Here is an 18,523-nt window from a genome sequence, read left to right as displayed (position 1 = left end):
GGGGGGGGCTTATGTTAAGTGCTGCTGTGCTCAGCTATTGATTACTGTGCTCAGCTATCGATTACGTCTACATAATTGTTAATTTCTGTGCAAAAATTGTAAGAAACGAACTTTAATTTGTAAGGGTTATTAGGTACTGGTAGAGCAAGTTGTTCAGGGGAGCGTTCACCTTTCAGAAACGCAGAATGCAGCGTTTTGGTTCATGCCAGTGTGGCTTGCTTCCCTGGCCTTGGCAAAAGCTGGCGGCAGTTACCTTCAGGCACCATAATTAATTTCTTCTTTAGGCTGGAGCAATGAGCAGAAGCAGGTTTTAATATAAAATCGTCCAGCGTATACTGCTACTGCTCCCCCACCATCTTCTGTGTGAGATCTAAGGAAGAGATCCAGTTTGACTCCTTTTGGTAATTGTTGTGGCTTCTCAGCAGCAATAAATACAGGGAGACACAGCTTTGTGTCTAAAAGCAGATGGAGGTATTATGAGAAATTCTGTATGCTTGATCGGAGTGTTGTAGTTAACTTCAACTTAACCACATTTATGTCAAAATGCAACTGATCTTCAGAGAGCAAATTCAGCAGAACTCAGCTGTCATGGAAGGACAAGCGATATCTTAGGGCAACCTTCTTACTGGGTTAACAAGTGCTATTTTGATATTTCATTTTGTGTTTAAAAAGGCAGGCTTCTAAAAAGATTTGTCACACATTTGTAACTTTTTTTTAACATAGTCAATTATGTCATCTTACCTCACTGTAATGCCAAACAAGCAATGGACTAATCTCTTCAGTCAAAAGTAATGTGAAGAGTCACTGTCTGAGTCACCCCACGTTGATAAGAATATAAATGTCTTGAAAGCAAGTGATGCTGGGGTTTATTCGTTTAAAAATATAGCGCTTATTCTGCCTGTTTCACTAGCAGTGCAAAAGCTGGAAAGCCGTGGTCTAAATGCTAATTGTAAATATTAGGCGAAATAGGAACGAGTCATGTTACAAAGCTGATAACTAATATCGTTGGTGTGCATAGGATGGCGAAAATGCATCTGCTGAGGAAAACGCCGAAGATGTAGAGGCTCCGTCTTCATCCAGAAAAGTATCTGGGAAATCCCAAAGTCAGGATGAAACTGACGGTAGGTGTTAACATAATAATCTCAGTGAAAAATGTATGTAAAAGGTCGTTGAAAGCATTTGCTCTTTGATAGCTGACTTTTTATAAATACCTGGCTGCTTCTTTTGAACCTGTGGGTATTGAAGCACGTTGTTAGACTGTGTGTCTTTGTAGGATGTTCCGAGTCCTAGCAAGGGTTTTAACTTTGTTCAATATTTTTAAGGGGCTGGATCTGGCGCAACTGGCCATCTTTTTCTGGGAAACCCTCCATTTTCCCTCTCCTGGCTTCTTGGTCTCAATTATTTACTCTCTCTAAAGTTACAAATAATTTGAAGTTTTTAACTTATCTCAAAAAGTTTTCTGTCTGTTTTGTTTTGGCTTTTTTCCTGTTCATCTCTTTGCTAGTCTTTTGCTGAGACTTGAAGGTTTCAGAATATTTGATTCTGCTGTGTGTTGCCTTCTTCCATTGTCATCCAAAGTGAAATAAAATAGCTAAAAAGAGGAGTTTATGTTTTTCTCTTTCTTTGTGTTATTTCTCCTGCTCGGTTATCCTTTGGCCTGTTTAGAGTGCCTACGTTTATTTCTCTCCTCGTTTTCTGCTGGATATTCGTAGCTACAGAGTCCCTGGCTGGCTTTCTTTGTGCAGTTACTGGGATGGTAATATCTCCTTAGGTGCCTTAGCAAAATAAGCCTAACTTCCTTGGGGTTCCTACATAGTGAAAGGACTTGCAGGAAGTGGTAGGAGCAGCACTTCTCTTTAGTTTGTGTCAGTACTTGTTGATCCCATGCCTCAGGTTCTGGATTTGAGCTTGGGATTTAGAGTGCTGCAGTCTGTTTCAGACACCTTCTCTTCAGAAGCTGTACTCCATGCACCGGTCAGGGCATATTCTTGTGGGATTGCCAAGGCTGTCAGATAGCAAAGTGCAATTTTTCGATCTCTTTGTGTTGGTTCTTACACTCCGTTTGCTACTTTCACTGCAAATTCTCATCGTTCTGTTTGCTTGGGGTTTTTTTATTTTCTTAAATTTCAAAAATAAGCCTTAAATTTTCTCACCTAAAATGTGTGTCAGTGGTGCCTTGATTTTGAAAGTATGGCCAGACCTCATCCTAGAAGGACAGAAGATGAACGCTGGAATTATGGTTGAAGCCAGATATCTCTGGTTTCTTATTGACCCCTTCCTTTTGCTGATACCTCTGAAATACTTCCAAGCTGCTCTTTTCTGCTCTGTATTCCACCCAGTCTGTTACATGTTTTTTCATGCACGTCATCTTTATCTAAGAGAAAAACATATCCTGATAGATTTGTGTGATAGTGTTACTTCTGCTCTTGTACAGAGAACACAGAAGTCTCAAGAGCAGTCAGAATCAAGGAAGCATTGATAATATTTATCACTATTTAAAGAGTTGCTGTTAGAATCAGCCTTAGGATATTCAGAAGAAAAATGTTAGAAAAGGTCATTGTTAAAATCACTTTTGATACACAAATCTTCAGAGCTAATCTGCTACAATCTTCAGATGATTCCTGCAGCCAAGGAGACTGAAATAAAAGGGAAATTAAATTCATAGTTTTTTTCAGATGGGAGGGAAGAAAAGTCTTGATTTTTAGATGCTTAATATCCAAGTCAGAAAAAAAACCAACCCACAAAAAAATAAACCGTGAACTCAGGGTGTAGTACCCAATTCCCTTTTGTATGTAGGCAATACATGATAGATTTATTTTTCAGTCCCAACTTATATTCTTTTATGAAATCTTCAGTTGCCCAATCCCCCAGTTGAAACCTCTGAACACTATGTATTTTGGTATTTTGCATAGATACAGACTTGTGGGCAGTTATAACTCTGGGTTAACTTAGTAATGAAAAGCTGTAATTAAAAAATGTGAAAAATTTTAAGATTATATGCTTTAAGCATATTTATTTTGGATGTATAGCATCATATTCTTATTTGTTTTAAAGAATTTTGTTATTTCTTTTTTTGGAGAAATGTGAATAATCCGGATTTTGCGTTTACACATGTTAAAAGTGCTTATTGTCATGAGTAGAATGGTTATAAGATCTTGTTTTAAATTACTTCTAAAAATTGGTTGCTGCATTATTTAGTATAATTGTCTGCTCGCTTAGCTTCTTCAGCTGAAAAGCTTTATTCCATCCAACCTGTTCAGTGCTTGAAAATGGCTTAATATGCTTCTTTTGTATGGCTTGAGAAAAATGTTGAATAAACTGTTGCTTTGTTCTGTGTGTTCCTCCGTGCTTTCATTTCAAATATCCAAAAAATGTTAGAAGCTGGGGTATACTAGGCATTGGTGATGAATTGAGTTTTAAAACCAAAGAGGTTGTTAATAGTTTTTCTGCATTTCTGCAGGCCTTTTTCTTATAGAATAGCTGTTTCAAGTGGGCTACTAATTATGAAGAATTCCGTTTTCTCTGCACTTGTCCTGATAAGCAGCATGTACTCTTGATTATATCATAAACCCTTTTTGCTTCTTTCTCAACCAGGAGAAACTTCAGATGGCGTCAGTAAATCTGTTCATCGGGTCTTTGCATCCATGCTTGGGGAAAATGAAGAGGAGGAGGAGGACGAAGAGGAAGAAGAAGAAGAAGAAGAAGAGGAGGAAGAAGAAACTACTGAGCAACCCACAGCTGGAGACGTTTTTGTGTTGGAGATGGTACTTAATCGAGAGACCAAGAAAATGATGAAAGCAAGTATTTAAACTTTCATGTAACTTCCCTTTATCTCCTGAAACATAGTGCATAAATGCCAGTTTGTGTGATTTTAGTTACTTTCTGAAAAACTTGCCTGAAAATAATTCCGTGTAGGATACTTCTGCTTGTCTTGGTGTCGCCTGTCTTTGTTTTTTAAAAAATTACTGTAGATTACTGTTTGAAAACTTCAAAAATATTAAAGTGAGTTTTTCCAGTGTCTGGATCGTGTTTGTATTAGATATCAGAGTTACTCTGTCAGTTATGAAAACTAGCAAATATTTTGGTCAGTCATTTTAATATCGCTAGTACTTAAGTAACTTGGTATTAGGTTGTGTTAAGCACGAGTGTGACTGATGTCTCCCGAATTTGGGCACAGCTGAATCCTCGGTAGAAATAATATCCCTTTTCCATTTAGGAGAAAAGACCTCGCAGCAAACTTCCTCGTGCCTTGAGGGGTCTGATGGGAGAGGCCAATATCAGGTTTGCTCGAGGAGAACGTGAAGAGGCTATTCTAATGTGCATGGAAATCATTCGACAAGGTATGTTAGAATGGTAAAACTTTCTGACTTTAAGGATGGGGTGAAATTGCCATGTGCACAAGGAAGATTCCGTGTGGCTTCACTGATGATGAAAATACGCAGTACAAGGAAAGTCACCGTGTAAGGAGTGTGGAATTGAAAATTCATACTGCGTTTCCTTTGTTCTTTTGCTTATAAAAAGAAACTAGCGCCCTAATTCTGCAGAGGCCTGGGCCTTTGCTTAGCTTTACACAGTTTGCTTTTATCGCCTTTGTAGAACCAAGGTTTAAACATCAGCGTGACTTACAGTGTAGAATAATGCTATAAATGGTTGTTGTTAGATTCAGTCAGGCTGTTTAATAATTTATAAAAAGGAATTGGAAGCTTGTCTGCAAGTTTTTTATGAATTTAAACAGAGCAATGTTGATGTTTCATATAATTCTGATATGTTGTTTGCAGAAAGACCAGTTATTTGTTTTCAAGGTGGTTTTAAAACAATAGTTCTTAATCATTCTTTTTGTCTTTTCACAGCTCCTCTTGCTCATGAGCCATTTTCCACTCTTGCCATGATCTATGAAGACCAGGGTGATATGGAGAAGTCATTACAGTTTGAACTAATTGCAGCTCACTTAAATCCTAGTGATACTGAGGAGTGGGTTAGACTTGCAGAAATGTCACTGGAACAGGACAATATTAAACAGGCTGTTTTTTGCTACACAAAAGGTAGCGTAGCAACCATTTTAATAGTTTAAAATAAACGTTAGGTGTTAATGGCAATCATTTTGTTTTCTTCTGCTTTCTAATTTAGTTTGCTGCAGTTTGCTAAGATTCTGGTACCTCTGTCCAGACTTTGGTAAAAGATTAATGAATCTTTAATATAGGATGTCCTTTTCTTACAAAAACCTTGTGTGTGTCCGTTAACATTCGTCTAGTCAGGAAATGGATGTGGAATCCGTTGTTGCCTTTTCCTAAACTAGGCTGCTAATACGCTTTTTCTTGTAGCTCTGAAATATGACCCAACCAATGTGCGTTATCTGTGGGAGAGATCGAGCCTGTATGAACAGTTGGGGGAACATAAGATGGCTATGGATGGCTACAGGCGTATTTTGAATCTCCTGTCTCCCTCTGATGGAGAGCGCTTTATGCAGTTGGCTAGAGACATGGCAAAGTAAGTTGGATTTTAAAATACTGTGATTTGGTTTTCCAGAGTTTCTCAAAAGCTGGCATTAATAAGCTCTGCCGCTGATTCAAGCTGGGTATGTAGCTGAAATCAAGGGATGCAGGTGTTTTTGCTGGGGGTGACCCCCACACAAGCATGCACCCCCCAACTATTGTGGTGTTTCCAAAGCCTGGCATGTGGGGGTTATCCTGTGTAGGATCAGTGCATCACCTTAGAAGCGTTGCATTCTCTTAGAGTAGGAGAATGAAATGCAAATACTGATTACTGGAAAAATGCCAATAGTATACAATTATGTACAAACGTAGTACATTTTTAATCTATATAATATCACTAGAGACCTGGAGACTTGCTGCCAGCAAACCTGAATGAAACAAAGTATTCAATCTGAAATACAAACCATCTGCAACAGAGTATAGTTTATATGTCATTTGTGATTTGTTTCTGGAGCAAGTAGAAATCCGCTTCCTCCCCTTTTCTGCTAACAAGAGCAGATCAAGTCATAGAAGCTTGCCTGAGACAGAGAAGGCTTGTAGTTAAAGTGTGTAGCTCTCTTATTGTAGTTTTTAGTAAGTTGTTCAACTACTTTATATCTCAGCTTTCTCATGCATAACTTGTGGAAAACTGTTACTGGCCTGTTTCAAAGCTGTTTAAGTCTTTTGATCTTCATGGTTGTGAAATGCACCAAAAAAATGCAAGGGCGTGTATTGTAGCAATATTGTTATTGACGGTTTTTCTGAAACCAGGTTAATGTGATACATTATTGATACCTGGCTCGAGGTGGGGGATATTGTGATGAAAACTCCAGTAATGTCCTAACATATAGGGGAGAAAAAAATGGTAATAATTTGAAATACATAAAAGTTGTAAGGAAAGAAAAAACACCCCCTTTCTCACTGTCTTCTGTAACTTACTCTTGCTAATGAAAATATTTGCTAATAGGCAAAAATAAAAGAAATATGAAAATTCTTTTCCTAGTGTTCAACATACATATTGTCAGTTACCTCAAATACTTAGTATCTCATATCTGTGTTTTATAGGAGTTATTATGAAGCCAATGATGTGACCTCTGCTATTGAGATAATAGAAGAAGCCTTTACTAAACACCAGAGCCTTGTCTCCATGGAAGATGTTAACATCGCAGCTGAACTATATATTTCTTCCAAACAGTATGACAAAGCATTGGCGGTATGGAGAATTAAATGCATTTCTGTATCATGTTCAGCACCTCTTTGCCAGTCAGGATGGATAGTTTATATTCCCGTAGTGCTTAAATACGGTCATATTTCTATAGTGATCAGATACAGATTGCTTGCTATTAGTTCTGTAGTCATTAGCATTGAAGTTAATGGCTTGATTTAATGAGTTGGGGGCTGATAGACTTGTATGCTGTTCCAGGTTTAAAATTTTGGGATCCTTCTTCTCCTTCTCTACAAATGCCATAATCTTAGTAGCCAGCAAAGACCTATGAACTGGTTTTGTGAGTACTACCAGCAAAGGGCATTCTCTGAGTTGAAGGTTAAAAGGGTGACATTGAATGGTCTAATGGTTCAAATGCAGACCATAATGCTTTATCCACCGTACTTGTGTTATGACTAATAATTTATGCATTAAGCATCAAGCATACATTCCAGAAAGGCAATACATCTTGACTCTAAGGCATCAGGAATTGGAGAAGATTGCTTATCTGTTCCAAATTTGTTCTAGTGGTTTTTAACCCTCACTTTTGAGGCATGTTTCTGAGTTGATTTGGTCTGGCTTTGAGAGGAAAGACTTTAGTATCTGGCCATTGTTATGCTTTCCGAGATAGATTGAAGAGACACTATTAGTTTCTCCTTGTGAACATTCTTGTTTGCTGTTATTAAATTACCTCCTTTTTTTTTTTTCTTCCTTAAGATTTTATTTAGTTCTCTTTCTGTCAGTGCAAAGCATCATGAGCCTGCAAACAATTCCTCTGACCCTTCTCTGTACTTCTTCTCATTTTAAAAATCAGTCAATTTTATGTACACAGTATTTAGCTGCCAGATTTATTAATACAGTACTCAGTCATAGAACTGTTCCCCTGTTTCTTCTTGATGGTTCTTCTCGGGTCTGTTCCTGTGATGGTGTTTCTTGTTCCTGGATAGCTGAAACTGTATTTGAGCTGGTAAACTGAGCCTTTAAAAAATAACTATCTTAATACAATCATCTGGTATGTTCCTCTAAGGGCCGCGTACTCTGTGTTTATCACTCCTGTTTTGGCAACAGTAATGACTTAAATATTTACTTTTCAATTCATGAACAAAATACCAAACTGCATTGGGTCTTAGACCAACGGTCCTTTACACTTGTGCGTTTCCGCCCTCGCAGCTCCCCATTGGCAAGTGAATGTCTTGAATTGTCTGTCTTTGGTTTCTATTTTTTTTAATTAGTTGTTCTATTGAATTATACTAGTTTTATTGAGGTCATGATGTGTGTGACCAGGGCTGTTGTAAAATGTCTATGTAGCTGTGAATTTTATTTAATTATTTCTTTTAACTGAGGCAAACCATATGGTTTCCTTGCGATGTATTAGGCTGAGGAATCCTTGGAGCACTTTGGAAAGATCTGTGGAGAGCTTAGCTGTTTACCTGCTGCTTTGCTTTCTTTTTCAGTCTTCCAAAAGAAGCTATAAAGGTTAAAAACTTTTCTAGTTGTGATGAAAGTAAGTGTTGTATTTGCTAAAGAGATGCTGATTGGATCATCTAAGTAGTCCAAAAATAGCGGACAAAGACATAAGGTGATCAAACTCAATACTAGTCAACTAACCCCATGTGAAATGAATGCAGCTTTTCTTCTGATAACTTCTGTGGTGTCTAAAACAACTGCCATATGGGCTGATTACTCCATATATCCTTTAAATCTTTAAAGTGATCCGAGTTACTCATCTGTTTTAGGTTATTACAGATTTTGCAGGAATTGTACTTGAAAAGAAAGTATCAGAAAAAAGTCCAACCGAGGAGAAAAAAGGTAAGTAGCTAACAAGCGGTTAGTATGACCCTGCTGTTCATCTAATATGACATCTTTCTTTCCATTACCTTTTCAACTCATGGGTATATTTTGATGCATGTTGACAGGCTTTTCTCTTCTGAAACTTTTCAGTGTTTTAATGAGTTACATGGCATGACCTCAGCTTTCTATAAGGAGTTACTCTGATGTCCAATTAGCCCTGCTGACTCATTAAGGACAAGGACTGCTCTCCAGGCAACTGTAGGCCTTTTAAAGTTCTAAACATTCTTTGGAGTGTTCACATCAGGCCAGTTATTTCTGCCAGCTAAATAGCTTCTGAAAAAAAAATTAGATAAGTTTAGTGGCATCTATACTCAAGAATATCAACCTTTGACCTGAGGATAATATTCTTCATCAAGCCTACTTCTGTTATTAAACATTTAAATGTTTTGGTATATAGAAATCTAGGGATATTAGCTTGTAATTGAATAAAGTAGGTCATCTTTGGGAAACCTGCTTCGTGAAAGTCATTGCTTAAGTCTGAAGATGTTTCTTTGGGCTGCAGAATGATCACAGCATGCCAACTCCGTAAGCAGACAGTCTGTTCTGTGGTTAAACTGGTTGGTTGTTTCAGCAATCCAGTCCAAACCCAATGTAGTATAAGATACTTCTGTTGGCTTTTTGCTTTAATGGGCCAGGTAAAAATACAGTTGATCAATGAACAACTGTCCTGATAGAGACTTTTAACAGATAATTTATAAGAAGCAAAACTATAATGAGTCTAAGAATTAAAACAGTGTTGCCAAGTTACCTGGGGTGTGTAATTTTGTAAGACAAAGCTTCCAAACTACCCAAGAGCTTGGTTCCCTGCCCTCTGTTGCTTTATAACTTTTTTGAATGCTTCCTGCTCTGCTGTCCTTCCAAAAAAAAAAAAAAAGGTCCACTTTTCAGAGTAAGCTACCAATCAAGTATGGATTCCAAATCAAGTAACTTTTGGCTTAGCTGGTGCTACTACAGTAATCTGTTAATCTTTTTAAAAAGATACAGGGGCAGTGGTAGAAACTCAGGAAAGCCAGGAGACGGTGACTGACGACCAAAGTCCTGCAGTTGCTGAATCCAGTGCTGCAGGTAAGTAATTTAATTTTTTAATTTCATACAAGTCTATGAACTGATCACATGCTCGGGAACCAGGTTGCAATCATATAAAAATTGGGAAAGATTTCTAACAGCAGAGAAACAGGGCTTGATCCAGAAAAGGTTTCTGTGTACTGTCTTCCTTACTCAGAACTTACTTCTAACCCAGCCAGCCACCAAAGCCAGAAGCGTTCTCCCAGGGCTTACCCGCTTTGAAAAGAAAATTTTTCATTTCGTAAGAATTTATCGGTAGCTCATGCTGGGCATTAAGATGTGCAGAGAATGATGAATTAATCTGCATGTTGTCATTTGCAGTAATTGGATGTGAATGTAGAAGGTAATAGGGAAGCCTTATGTTGGAAATCAGTTTTCTCAGTTTATAGCAATCACCCTTTATATGTCTGGTGTAAGAATTAAGGTGAAGGAGAACTTAAACAGGGTAGTTAAGGAGGTGTCAGACTGCATGTGAAGGAAATATAACAACGGAGTTCTATTGTATGACCTGTAGTTTGCTAGCATTGTCACGGGTAACTACTTTGTCTCGTGTTTGCACTGTCATCAGATTGCATTCTGTCGATGTGTTGTGTAAAGTTCTGTAGTTAGCTGTGTTTAACAACGTATACAGCCAGATCCCTGCTACTCAGGAGTTAGCTTAATAAGAACAAATAGCTTAATACAGGGTATTTCCTTCAGAAAGCAAGGCGAAGAGGGTACAGGTGCATAAACTGCTTTATGAAGCAAGCACTTCTTAAGAGGGTGAAGGCTCTAAGCACATCCTACGGGATCATACTGTTGAAGTCGATGCAGGCTGACAGCACTGCAGATGAAATTGTTAGGATCAGAGATAGTAGGAAGAAGTTATTCCAACTATCGGGAAAGATGTAGAGGAAAGGGAGAGGGCAGGCCTACACCAACGTTTGCTAGAATCGGTGAGAATATATTTTCTTCATTGGAGCTGAACGTGGCCTGGAGGGGATGTGGAGCTTGTGAAGTGCTTGTTAAAGCCTACGGGTTCAGAAAGAAATTCTTTATCTTCTCACAGCTGTGGAGAAGGTCAGCTGCTGCATACCTGAGGGCGTTCCCATAGACATCACGGTCAAGCTGATGGTGTGCTTGGTTCACTTGAACATCCTAGAGCCGCTCAATGTAAGTAGAAACCAACTCAGAAGTTGGGGGATGTTCTAATAAATTACCAAAGCAAGTAATTTTTCCTGTCTTCATATGACTGAGGTTGTTGAGGGAGCTGCAGAGATTCTTTTTGCTTCCCTCCCACTCCAAGAGAGAAACCTAGCAAACCTGTAATAGCAGAAATGCTGTTTTTGTCCTTGTATATTATGCCTCCAGTGGAAGTATTACTAAAGCACAGTAAATCACAGCCTATGTGCTGTGACAGGCCCAGGACCACACTGCAAAATTGTTGAACGCTAAGGAACACATCTTCGCTTTGTTTTAAAGCCCTACTAAATCTGAAGACTGTTCTTTCATGAAGAGCGCTCCTCACTGATTGGATGTGAACTGAATGGATGGGTAGGATGTCTAGAATAGAAAAATGTGGCTTTTTCAGGAATTCTGAAATTCAGGTCTTTTAAACTAACATTTAAGTAAAGGAAGTGTAGTTCAGAATGCAAATAGAATAAAATTAATAGCATAAAAATGTAAGCTTCCAATAACCATATCTTAAAGAAATGTTCTCGTTGGTTATTTGTGCTTTTAGTGTTTTGTGTGGTTTTTTTAAAGCCTCTTTTGACCACTCTGGTGGAACAAAATCCAGAAGAAATGGGTGACTTGTATTTGGACGTCGCAGAGGCATTTCTGGATGTTGGAGAATACAACTCGGCACTGCCTCTCTTGAGTTCCCTTGTCTGTTCAGAACGATACAACTTGGCTGTTGTCTGGCTCCGGCACGCGGGTGAGAAGAAGCAGGACTGCTGAACACGTGGTACTGAGAGATGATAATACAATGCTGAGCATTTCCAGGGACCTTTATCTAAGATCACTGGAATTTTAGATTCACGTGTTGAATGATAATTGGTATTTGCAAAACTGTCATTGGAGTTTATTATGACAACTCTGTCATGGAGCATTTTCTTGTTCTTCATATAGATTGAAATGTACTTCAGCTAAAAATACTTTATTTTCATGTAAGTGAAACAGCATCTATTCTGCATTCCATCTTGTGTCAACTGATGATGCTTTAAGTGAAACTGTGGTGCATCAGTACATATTTCTGTATATTGTCACTTTAATAATACACGTTTTGGGTGGTTTTAACTGAGAAAGTACCTGAAAAGTGTGTTAACTATTTTGCAAGCTTTGAAATCTTATTTTTCTTCCATTTAAGTGTGTTGTTGATGGTATTTGTAGAGTGCTTGAAGGCTTTGGGACACATGGAGCGTGCTGCAGAGAGCTATGCCAAAGTTGTTGATCTTGCTCCGTTGCATCTGGATGCAAGAATCTCACTTTCAACACTTCAGCAGCAGCTGGGCCGACCTGAAAAAGCTCTGGAGGCTCTGGAACCAATGTATGATCCAGATACACTGGCTCAGGATGCTAACGCTGCCCAGCAGGTGGGTAAAGTGTTCTGTGCTTCCAGTTCAGGATATATTATTCTGCTAAACTATGGTAGTCATCAAAGATGTCAACTATATAGGACCAGGGATTGAGACTTACTTATCTACAGCATGGTGAGCCTTCAGGGCACAGCCAATGATTCATTACAGAGTATCAGGGATGAGTCCGCGTGGCTCTTTCTCCCTGACCATTTTATCAGTATTTCCCCTGTCCCACCTGGTTACTTTTGTGTGATGTACAAGCTCTTGGTCACTGAGAATCAATCTTGACGCCAATCACTTTGCATCAAGTCGATCAGCAGTTGCTACATATGAGCTACATGGTTTGGCCTCTATTGGTTGTAACTGGTGGCGTAGCAAAAGGTTCTATATCCCCTCTCCAGCAGCACCTTCACTATAGGTAAGCGTTACACCGAATTTCTCTGAGATTTGAGAGTTTGAAACAGTGACTACTGCAGGGCAGTTTAGGGAGATCTTACCTGCTGCTGCTAAGTCTTACAGCTTTCTAGAAGATTTTACAGTCCTATTAGTACTGTGTTGAGTCAAAATTGTTTGTTTTATAAACTCACTCTCTGTGCAAGAGGTTGAATAATAATGTTCAATATTATCTAGGAATTAAAGCTACTCCTCCATCGTTCGACACTGTTGTATTCCCAAGGCAAAATGTATGGTTACGTAGACACTTTACTTACGATGCTGGCAATGCTGTTGAAGGTAAGCCAGTCTTTCCAGCTACACTTTAAGAAATGGGACAGCTATGAGTTGGGTTAAGACAAGCGACAAACAAACTCAGGAGGAAAGGTAGTGGTTTTTATATGCAGATGGTTTCATAATTTTGTTAGGTAATAATCTTGCAGGGAGCCTGTAATCCTGGTGTTCCTGCCTGCAGTGTTCAGAACAGAGGACCACTTGTGTGTAATTCTTAATATGGTGACTTCAACTCCCTGTTTCTCGCTGTGCATAGAACACACTGAATACTAAAGCTGCTTCTTACCTTTTTAGCAGTCAGCGTAGTGCTTTCGTGAAGTGTTGATACTGGCTTCTATTTCAACAACTTTCTTTTGAATTTCTTGATTTTTTTTTTTTTTTATATTTTCTTGTGATAAAATAACCAAAGAAGAATTTGTTTAGCCAGTAAATACAGTGGTGGTGGTTTTGTGTTAATTGTTTTTTGTTTGTTTTTAAGTAGGGAGAGAGGGAGGGGAATATTAGATCCATCTGGTCACAGCCGTTACTATTGTATTACGCTGGTTGAATAGCTGACTACCCACATATTTCTGAAATTGATACAGAAAAACATTGTTCTTGTTATGCCTCTGTGCAAATAGTTTTGATTTCGATATACACAGGGATGTTCCAATCCCAGGAAAAGTCTTTTAAGCCATTTAAAGCGTTTGTATCTTTCTTTCGCGTAGCCCAGTTTGCACTGGAGCATGAGACAATGCAGAGATAACGCTCCTCGTGCGAATGTTCTCTCTCGTGATCTTGCTCTAGTGTGGCGTTTCTAAGTTGCAGACTGTTTTGGCATGCAACGTGAGCAAGATGGATTGGCCATAAAGCTGCCTTTGTCGTAGGTTGTGTTAATGTAATCTGAAATGCCGCCCTTAAATTTGTTTCTAGGTAGCAATGAGCAGAGCTCAGGTGTGTTTGATATCTAGTTCCAAATCTGGAGAGAGACACCTCTATCTTATTAAGGTGTCAAGGGATAAAATTTCTGACAATGACGACCAAGAGACAGCAAATTGCGATGCGAAAGGTAACAAATGTTTATTAACAACAAAGCAACAGGATGAACTCCTTAGTTCTGAAAAATGAAATAAACGTTACTATTTTGCATGCTAAATCCATGCAGTTCATGTTAACATTGCTTTATTTCTAGGGCAAAGAAGGCAGCAAAAATGAAGATAATATAACTTCAGGGAACAATCCCCAGTCGGAGGAAAATAAGATTACAGAATAATTCAGATTGAGAAGGACCTCTAGAGATCATACGGTCCAACATTCTCCTCAGTGCAAATACAATACACGCAAATCTAGAACGTAATAGAACGTAATGTTTTACAAGTGGTGTGATTTTTTTTAAACTGGCCCAGACTCAGTTGAGCCAGACTACGCATTCTTAAGCACCCTTTGGTAGATTAGGAAGAGTAACTGTAATGCATTCATATAGTATGTTTACAGCTTGAACTGTGTGTATTTCTTGCCATTTGTTCCCAAGTTTTGACTGGTTTTTGGCTGGTGTTTTACAAACCGCACTTAAACTGAGAAAAGTAAATATTTTATCTTTATTTTACCCGTTAATGCTGAGATGTTTTTGAAAAGAACAGTGTGATGTATGCACCTTTTTTTTAAGAGTTTAGCTCTCTTGTTTTATTTTCTCAACTTACTGGCTTTATTTATATTATATTTCTAGCAATTTTTGCTGTCCTCACAAGTGTTCTGACAAAAGATGACTGGTGGAACCTCCTCCTGAAGGCTATATATTCCTTGTGTGACCTCTCCCGGTACAAGGAGGCGGAGCTACTAGTGGATTCCTCACTGGAATATTATTCATTTTACGATGACCGACAAAAGCGCAAGGAGCTGGAATACTTTGGGCTCTCTGCTGCAATTCTGGACAAGAACTTCAGAAAAGCGTACAACTATATCAGGTGGGGTACCGAGAAGGTAGAGCAATCTGTTCTGTAAGTGCTGCCACTGCGGCTGCAGTCATACTGCTGAAAATATCGCTAAAGGAGGCAGGCTGATGCTTTCCAGCTTTCGCTAAAACAGATAAGGCTTTTGAAACTAAAGGAGCTTTCTGATAGCCTTTGATTGAAAAAAATGCATAATGCAGTAGGTTGGTTGATTTGGCCAGAACCGTTGGTTCTGTCTTTCACTCTCAACTTTGCCTCAGTCACTGACCTGCTCCTTGAGTGTCTCTTCTTTGTTATCTTCCCTCAACTGTCGAGGTTCTATTGCAGACACAGTATTTCCGATAGCGTTTACTAATTTCTTGTATGCTTTTCATTCTGTAGAATCATGGTAATGGAAAATGTCAATAAACCTCAGCTATGGAACATATTCAATCAAGTTACTATGCAATCTCAGGATGTCCGTCACCATCGCTTTTGTCTCCGCTTAATGCTGAAAAATCCTGATAATCACGCACTGTGTGTCCTAAACGGGCACAATGCGTTTGTATCTGGCAGTTTCAAGCATGCTCTTGGTAATGTCGTTCATGTTCTAATACTAACAAATGTAAGAAGTGAATGTTTTTTTCAGAGAAAGATTTATTAAAGTCATTTTTTTCATACATCAGAAAATTATAGGTGGCTTCACAGTGTTAGTCTGGTGCTTTAATTATTTTGTACACAAATCCAAGCATCGCTAAAGAGTTAATAAAAATTAAGCTGGTTTGTTTCAAGTTTAGCACACATTGCAAATATAACCAACTTGCAAAGATAATTGAAGGCTAATGATAATAAAGAATAAGAAGGACAGAAACAGACCAATTTAAACAGCAATAAAGTTGGTTGGACGTTTTAAGCAGGCCTTTGAAGTAAACGTACTGCTTTCAGTCAAGCCCTCCAAATGTCACACTTAAGATGTGTGGCCTCCAGGATATAAATCCCAGCAAGGACCTTGTTTGCCTTCTGTGTCCGATTCTTTTCTGCTTACATTTTTACATCACAGTTTGCATTTTCCCTTCAGAATCCAAGGAGTGCTGAAAATGTAAAATTTTCTTTCACCTTTTTTCCTGTGCATTTTGATGCAGGTATATTAAAGTGTTTGTTTTCTTAGTTCACATTTCTAAGTTGAAGATTTTCTTTTTTGCCCTTAAATTCTCAAGGAAGGCTTTTCACAACAACCATCCCGATTCAATTATTTGCTTTTAGGACAGTATGTGCAAGCCTTTCGTGCAAACCCAGATGAACCTCTGTACAGTCTTTGTATTGGCTTGACTTTCATCCACATGGCTTCTCAGAAATACGTGTTGAAAAGGCATGCTCTTCTAGTACAGGTGAGTTAGTGTGATTATTTTACCTATAGTGTTTCCTGGCTTTGTATCTTGCAGACAGTTACGGCTACAACATACTCTATTTAAGTAACTTTTCATAATTAATACGACATTTCAAAAGAGGGAAGTGGCGAATCATGAACACGGATGAGTATGCTTTTGAACTATAGTTACACCCCTCTGAATCTCCTCTCCTTTCAGTAAATGTAGCTTGTTCTGCTGTGTGTGTGCAATGATTGCTCACATAGATGTCAGCAGCTGCCAGCTGTTTGTGAAAATATTACTAATTTCAGTCTTGATGGCTGTAGTCTGGATTTTCTTCCAAATTTTTCTTCTTGCCCTGCCTTGCTCTGAAGAAGCGCTGTAGAGTAGAATCTATGCCACGTGCCCTTCATAAGACATCTCTCATAAACTGCATTGTTGAAGCAAACTTTAGAGACTTCTAAAGTCCTCCTTTTCTCTTCCCCCTTTTAGGTGCCACTTACAGCTCTCTTTGTAAAGATCTCGTGAACTCCAGTGTAGGCTACCCTCAGTTTTTCAGCTTCCTTATTCACATTTTTCTTTCATCTGCCAGATCCAGTTACAAACCACAGGCTGATTATTCCCAAACAGAATCTTGAAAGTAATTTCCTGTACTCTCCACCGAGTATTTTCATTAACTTGAAATGCCTTTTAAGTCCTGTGGCCACTGAGCTCAGAGTCAGCAGAATATTGTGAAGATCCCAAGCTCTCATGACTTCTGCAATTGCTGAAAAACTGCACTGATTTTGACAAAAGCTATAGGTCCTCAGCTACTCTAAAACAAGACCAATTATGTCAGCATCCAACTTAAGACATTTCGAACTCGCAAACTTTGGCCTAATTTTAATAGTTTTATCCACTTCTTTCTGTAACCAGCCTGCCTTTCTGCTATGTTCTCCTTTTATAACGTACTTGAACGATGTTCTATTTATGTTACCCTCTGGTGATACAGTCCCCTGCTTTTTCTCTTCTCACTTCTTGCTTACTATACTTGGTATATTTACGTCCTTTTTTGCTCCTATTGTAGTTGATTAATAATGCAACCACAGTGACATACTGGTGACCTAAATTATGATCATTAGCTCCTTGTGTCTGAATTAATTCCTCACATTGAAGGGGGTATCTTCTCTGATTACCAACACGGTCCCTAGAAAGAAAGTCCTCTATTTACAACAGAATCATCACATTCCAAAGTGGTTACAAAAGGAAATGCACAGGAGAGGATGAAAAAGTTGCGTGCTCGATTTCTCCCTTCTGAATTCACCTCTTCTATCTGTCCCTCCTGAGTTTCCCCCCAGGGCTCCTTCAGTGTCAAATGAAACGCTGCATTTTAGTGTAAAATAATACTGTAGACCTCTTTGTCTTTCCCTTTTTTCTGTATGGGAGGTAGCTCTGGTCTAACGCCATTCATCTTTACAGCATCATACAAACCTTGAGTCATGAAGAGTCCGTAACACACCAAGCTGGTAGGCAGTGACATCCTGCAGATGAGAAACAAATCACTTCTCCCCCTTTACAGCATGTCAGTGTATAAATGAGCCTAGTTTGTTCCACTGGTGCCTGGTCACTGCCACTTTATGCATTGCCCTGTTTTACATCTTCTGGGACGTCAGCACCCGAATAGGCGCGTAGTACCTGGTAGGTCCTGCTCCTCTGTCTGAACCACAGCGTGCCACATAGGAGGAGCAGGTATTCACACTAAGGTTGGCAACGAAATTATGTACACCTGGGATTCTGCTAGTCATATACTTTAAATATATGAGCATATATTTTAATTTTCAACTAAAAGCAAAACAAGAAGTATAACACTTACAGAGTGCTTCGACTTTAAATTTGTTAAAGCATAGCAAAGCATAGCACTGGAATTGCTGGGTATGAGTTTCCTTTCAAATTCTGCTGGAGACTTGGCAGTAAAACATCCGCTGGCTTCAAGAAGGGACATGAACTCTCGCCCGCTTCTTAGGATATACGGATTTTTCATGCCCTTTTTCAGTGATGTTTTTTTGGCCACTTTATAATATTATATACTGATAATTTCCCTGATAGCTGGTATTGGAGTAAACACTTACATGGAGCACAAGATCAAGAAAAGAATATTCTTGCATTCCAGAAGTAATACTTTGATATGTACTTCGTGAGTTCAGAATTTTGTAGAATTCAGAAAAGTTGTAGAATTAAACCATTTCTTGCCGTTATCCAAGGCAGAGTGAAGGAACGGGAATGAAGGTTTGGGGTTTTTTTTCTCCTTTAAAAAAAAGAAAGTAGGGGAGGGTTATCTTTTAAAGATTTTTTTAAGAAAAGTAAGATCTTGCTCTAGCCTGTCATTTGGCTGCGT

General features: G+C 38.7%; 1 protein-coding gene across 1 annotated transcript in view; it reads left to right on the top strand.

Annotated features, from left to right (window-relative positions):
* Positions 1-18,523, top strand: part of GTF3C3 (general transcription factor IIIC, polypeptide 3, 102kDa) — a 22,197-nt gene that overhangs the window by 1,340 nt on the left and 2,334 nt on the right. The window contains exons 2-17 of the mRNA XM_009332790.1: positions 1,019-1,121; positions 3,595-3,797; positions 4,217-4,340; positions 4,851-5,042; positions 5,322-5,487; positions 6,537-6,684; positions 8,412-8,484; positions 9,505-9,591; positions 10,640-10,743; positions 11,335-11,506; positions 11,962-12,164; positions 12,780-12,881; positions 13,788-13,923; positions 14,581-14,818; positions 15,185-15,375; positions 16,046-16,170. Coding sequence (XP_009331065.1) covers positions 1,019-1,121; positions 3,595-3,797; positions 4,217-4,340; positions 4,851-5,042; positions 5,322-5,487; positions 6,537-6,684; positions 8,412-8,484; positions 9,505-9,591; positions 10,640-10,743; positions 11,335-11,506; positions 11,962-12,164; positions 12,780-12,881; positions 13,788-13,923; positions 14,581-14,818; positions 15,185-15,375; positions 16,046-16,170 — 2,367 coding nt within the window. The remainder of the gene's footprint in view (positions 1-1,018; positions 1,122-3,594; positions 3,798-4,216; positions 4,341-4,850; positions 5,043-5,321; positions 5,488-6,536; positions 6,685-8,411; positions 8,485-9,504; positions 9,592-10,639; positions 10,744-11,334; positions 11,507-11,961; positions 12,165-12,779; positions 12,882-13,787; positions 13,924-14,580; positions 14,819-15,184; positions 15,376-16,045; positions 16,171-18,523) is intronic.

This window comes from Pygoscelis adeliae, unplaced genomic scaffold (assembly GCF_000699105.1).
Source record: "Pygoscelis adeliae isolate BGI_AS28 unplaced genomic scaffold, ASM69910v1 Scaffold160, whole genome shotgun sequence".
Taxonomy (NCBI): domain Eukaryota; kingdom Metazoa; phylum Chordata; class Aves; order Sphenisciformes; family Spheniscidae; genus Pygoscelis; species Pygoscelis adeliae.
Note: the sequence above shows the minus strand (reverse complement) of the source record. Positions and strands in the feature narration are given on the sequence as shown.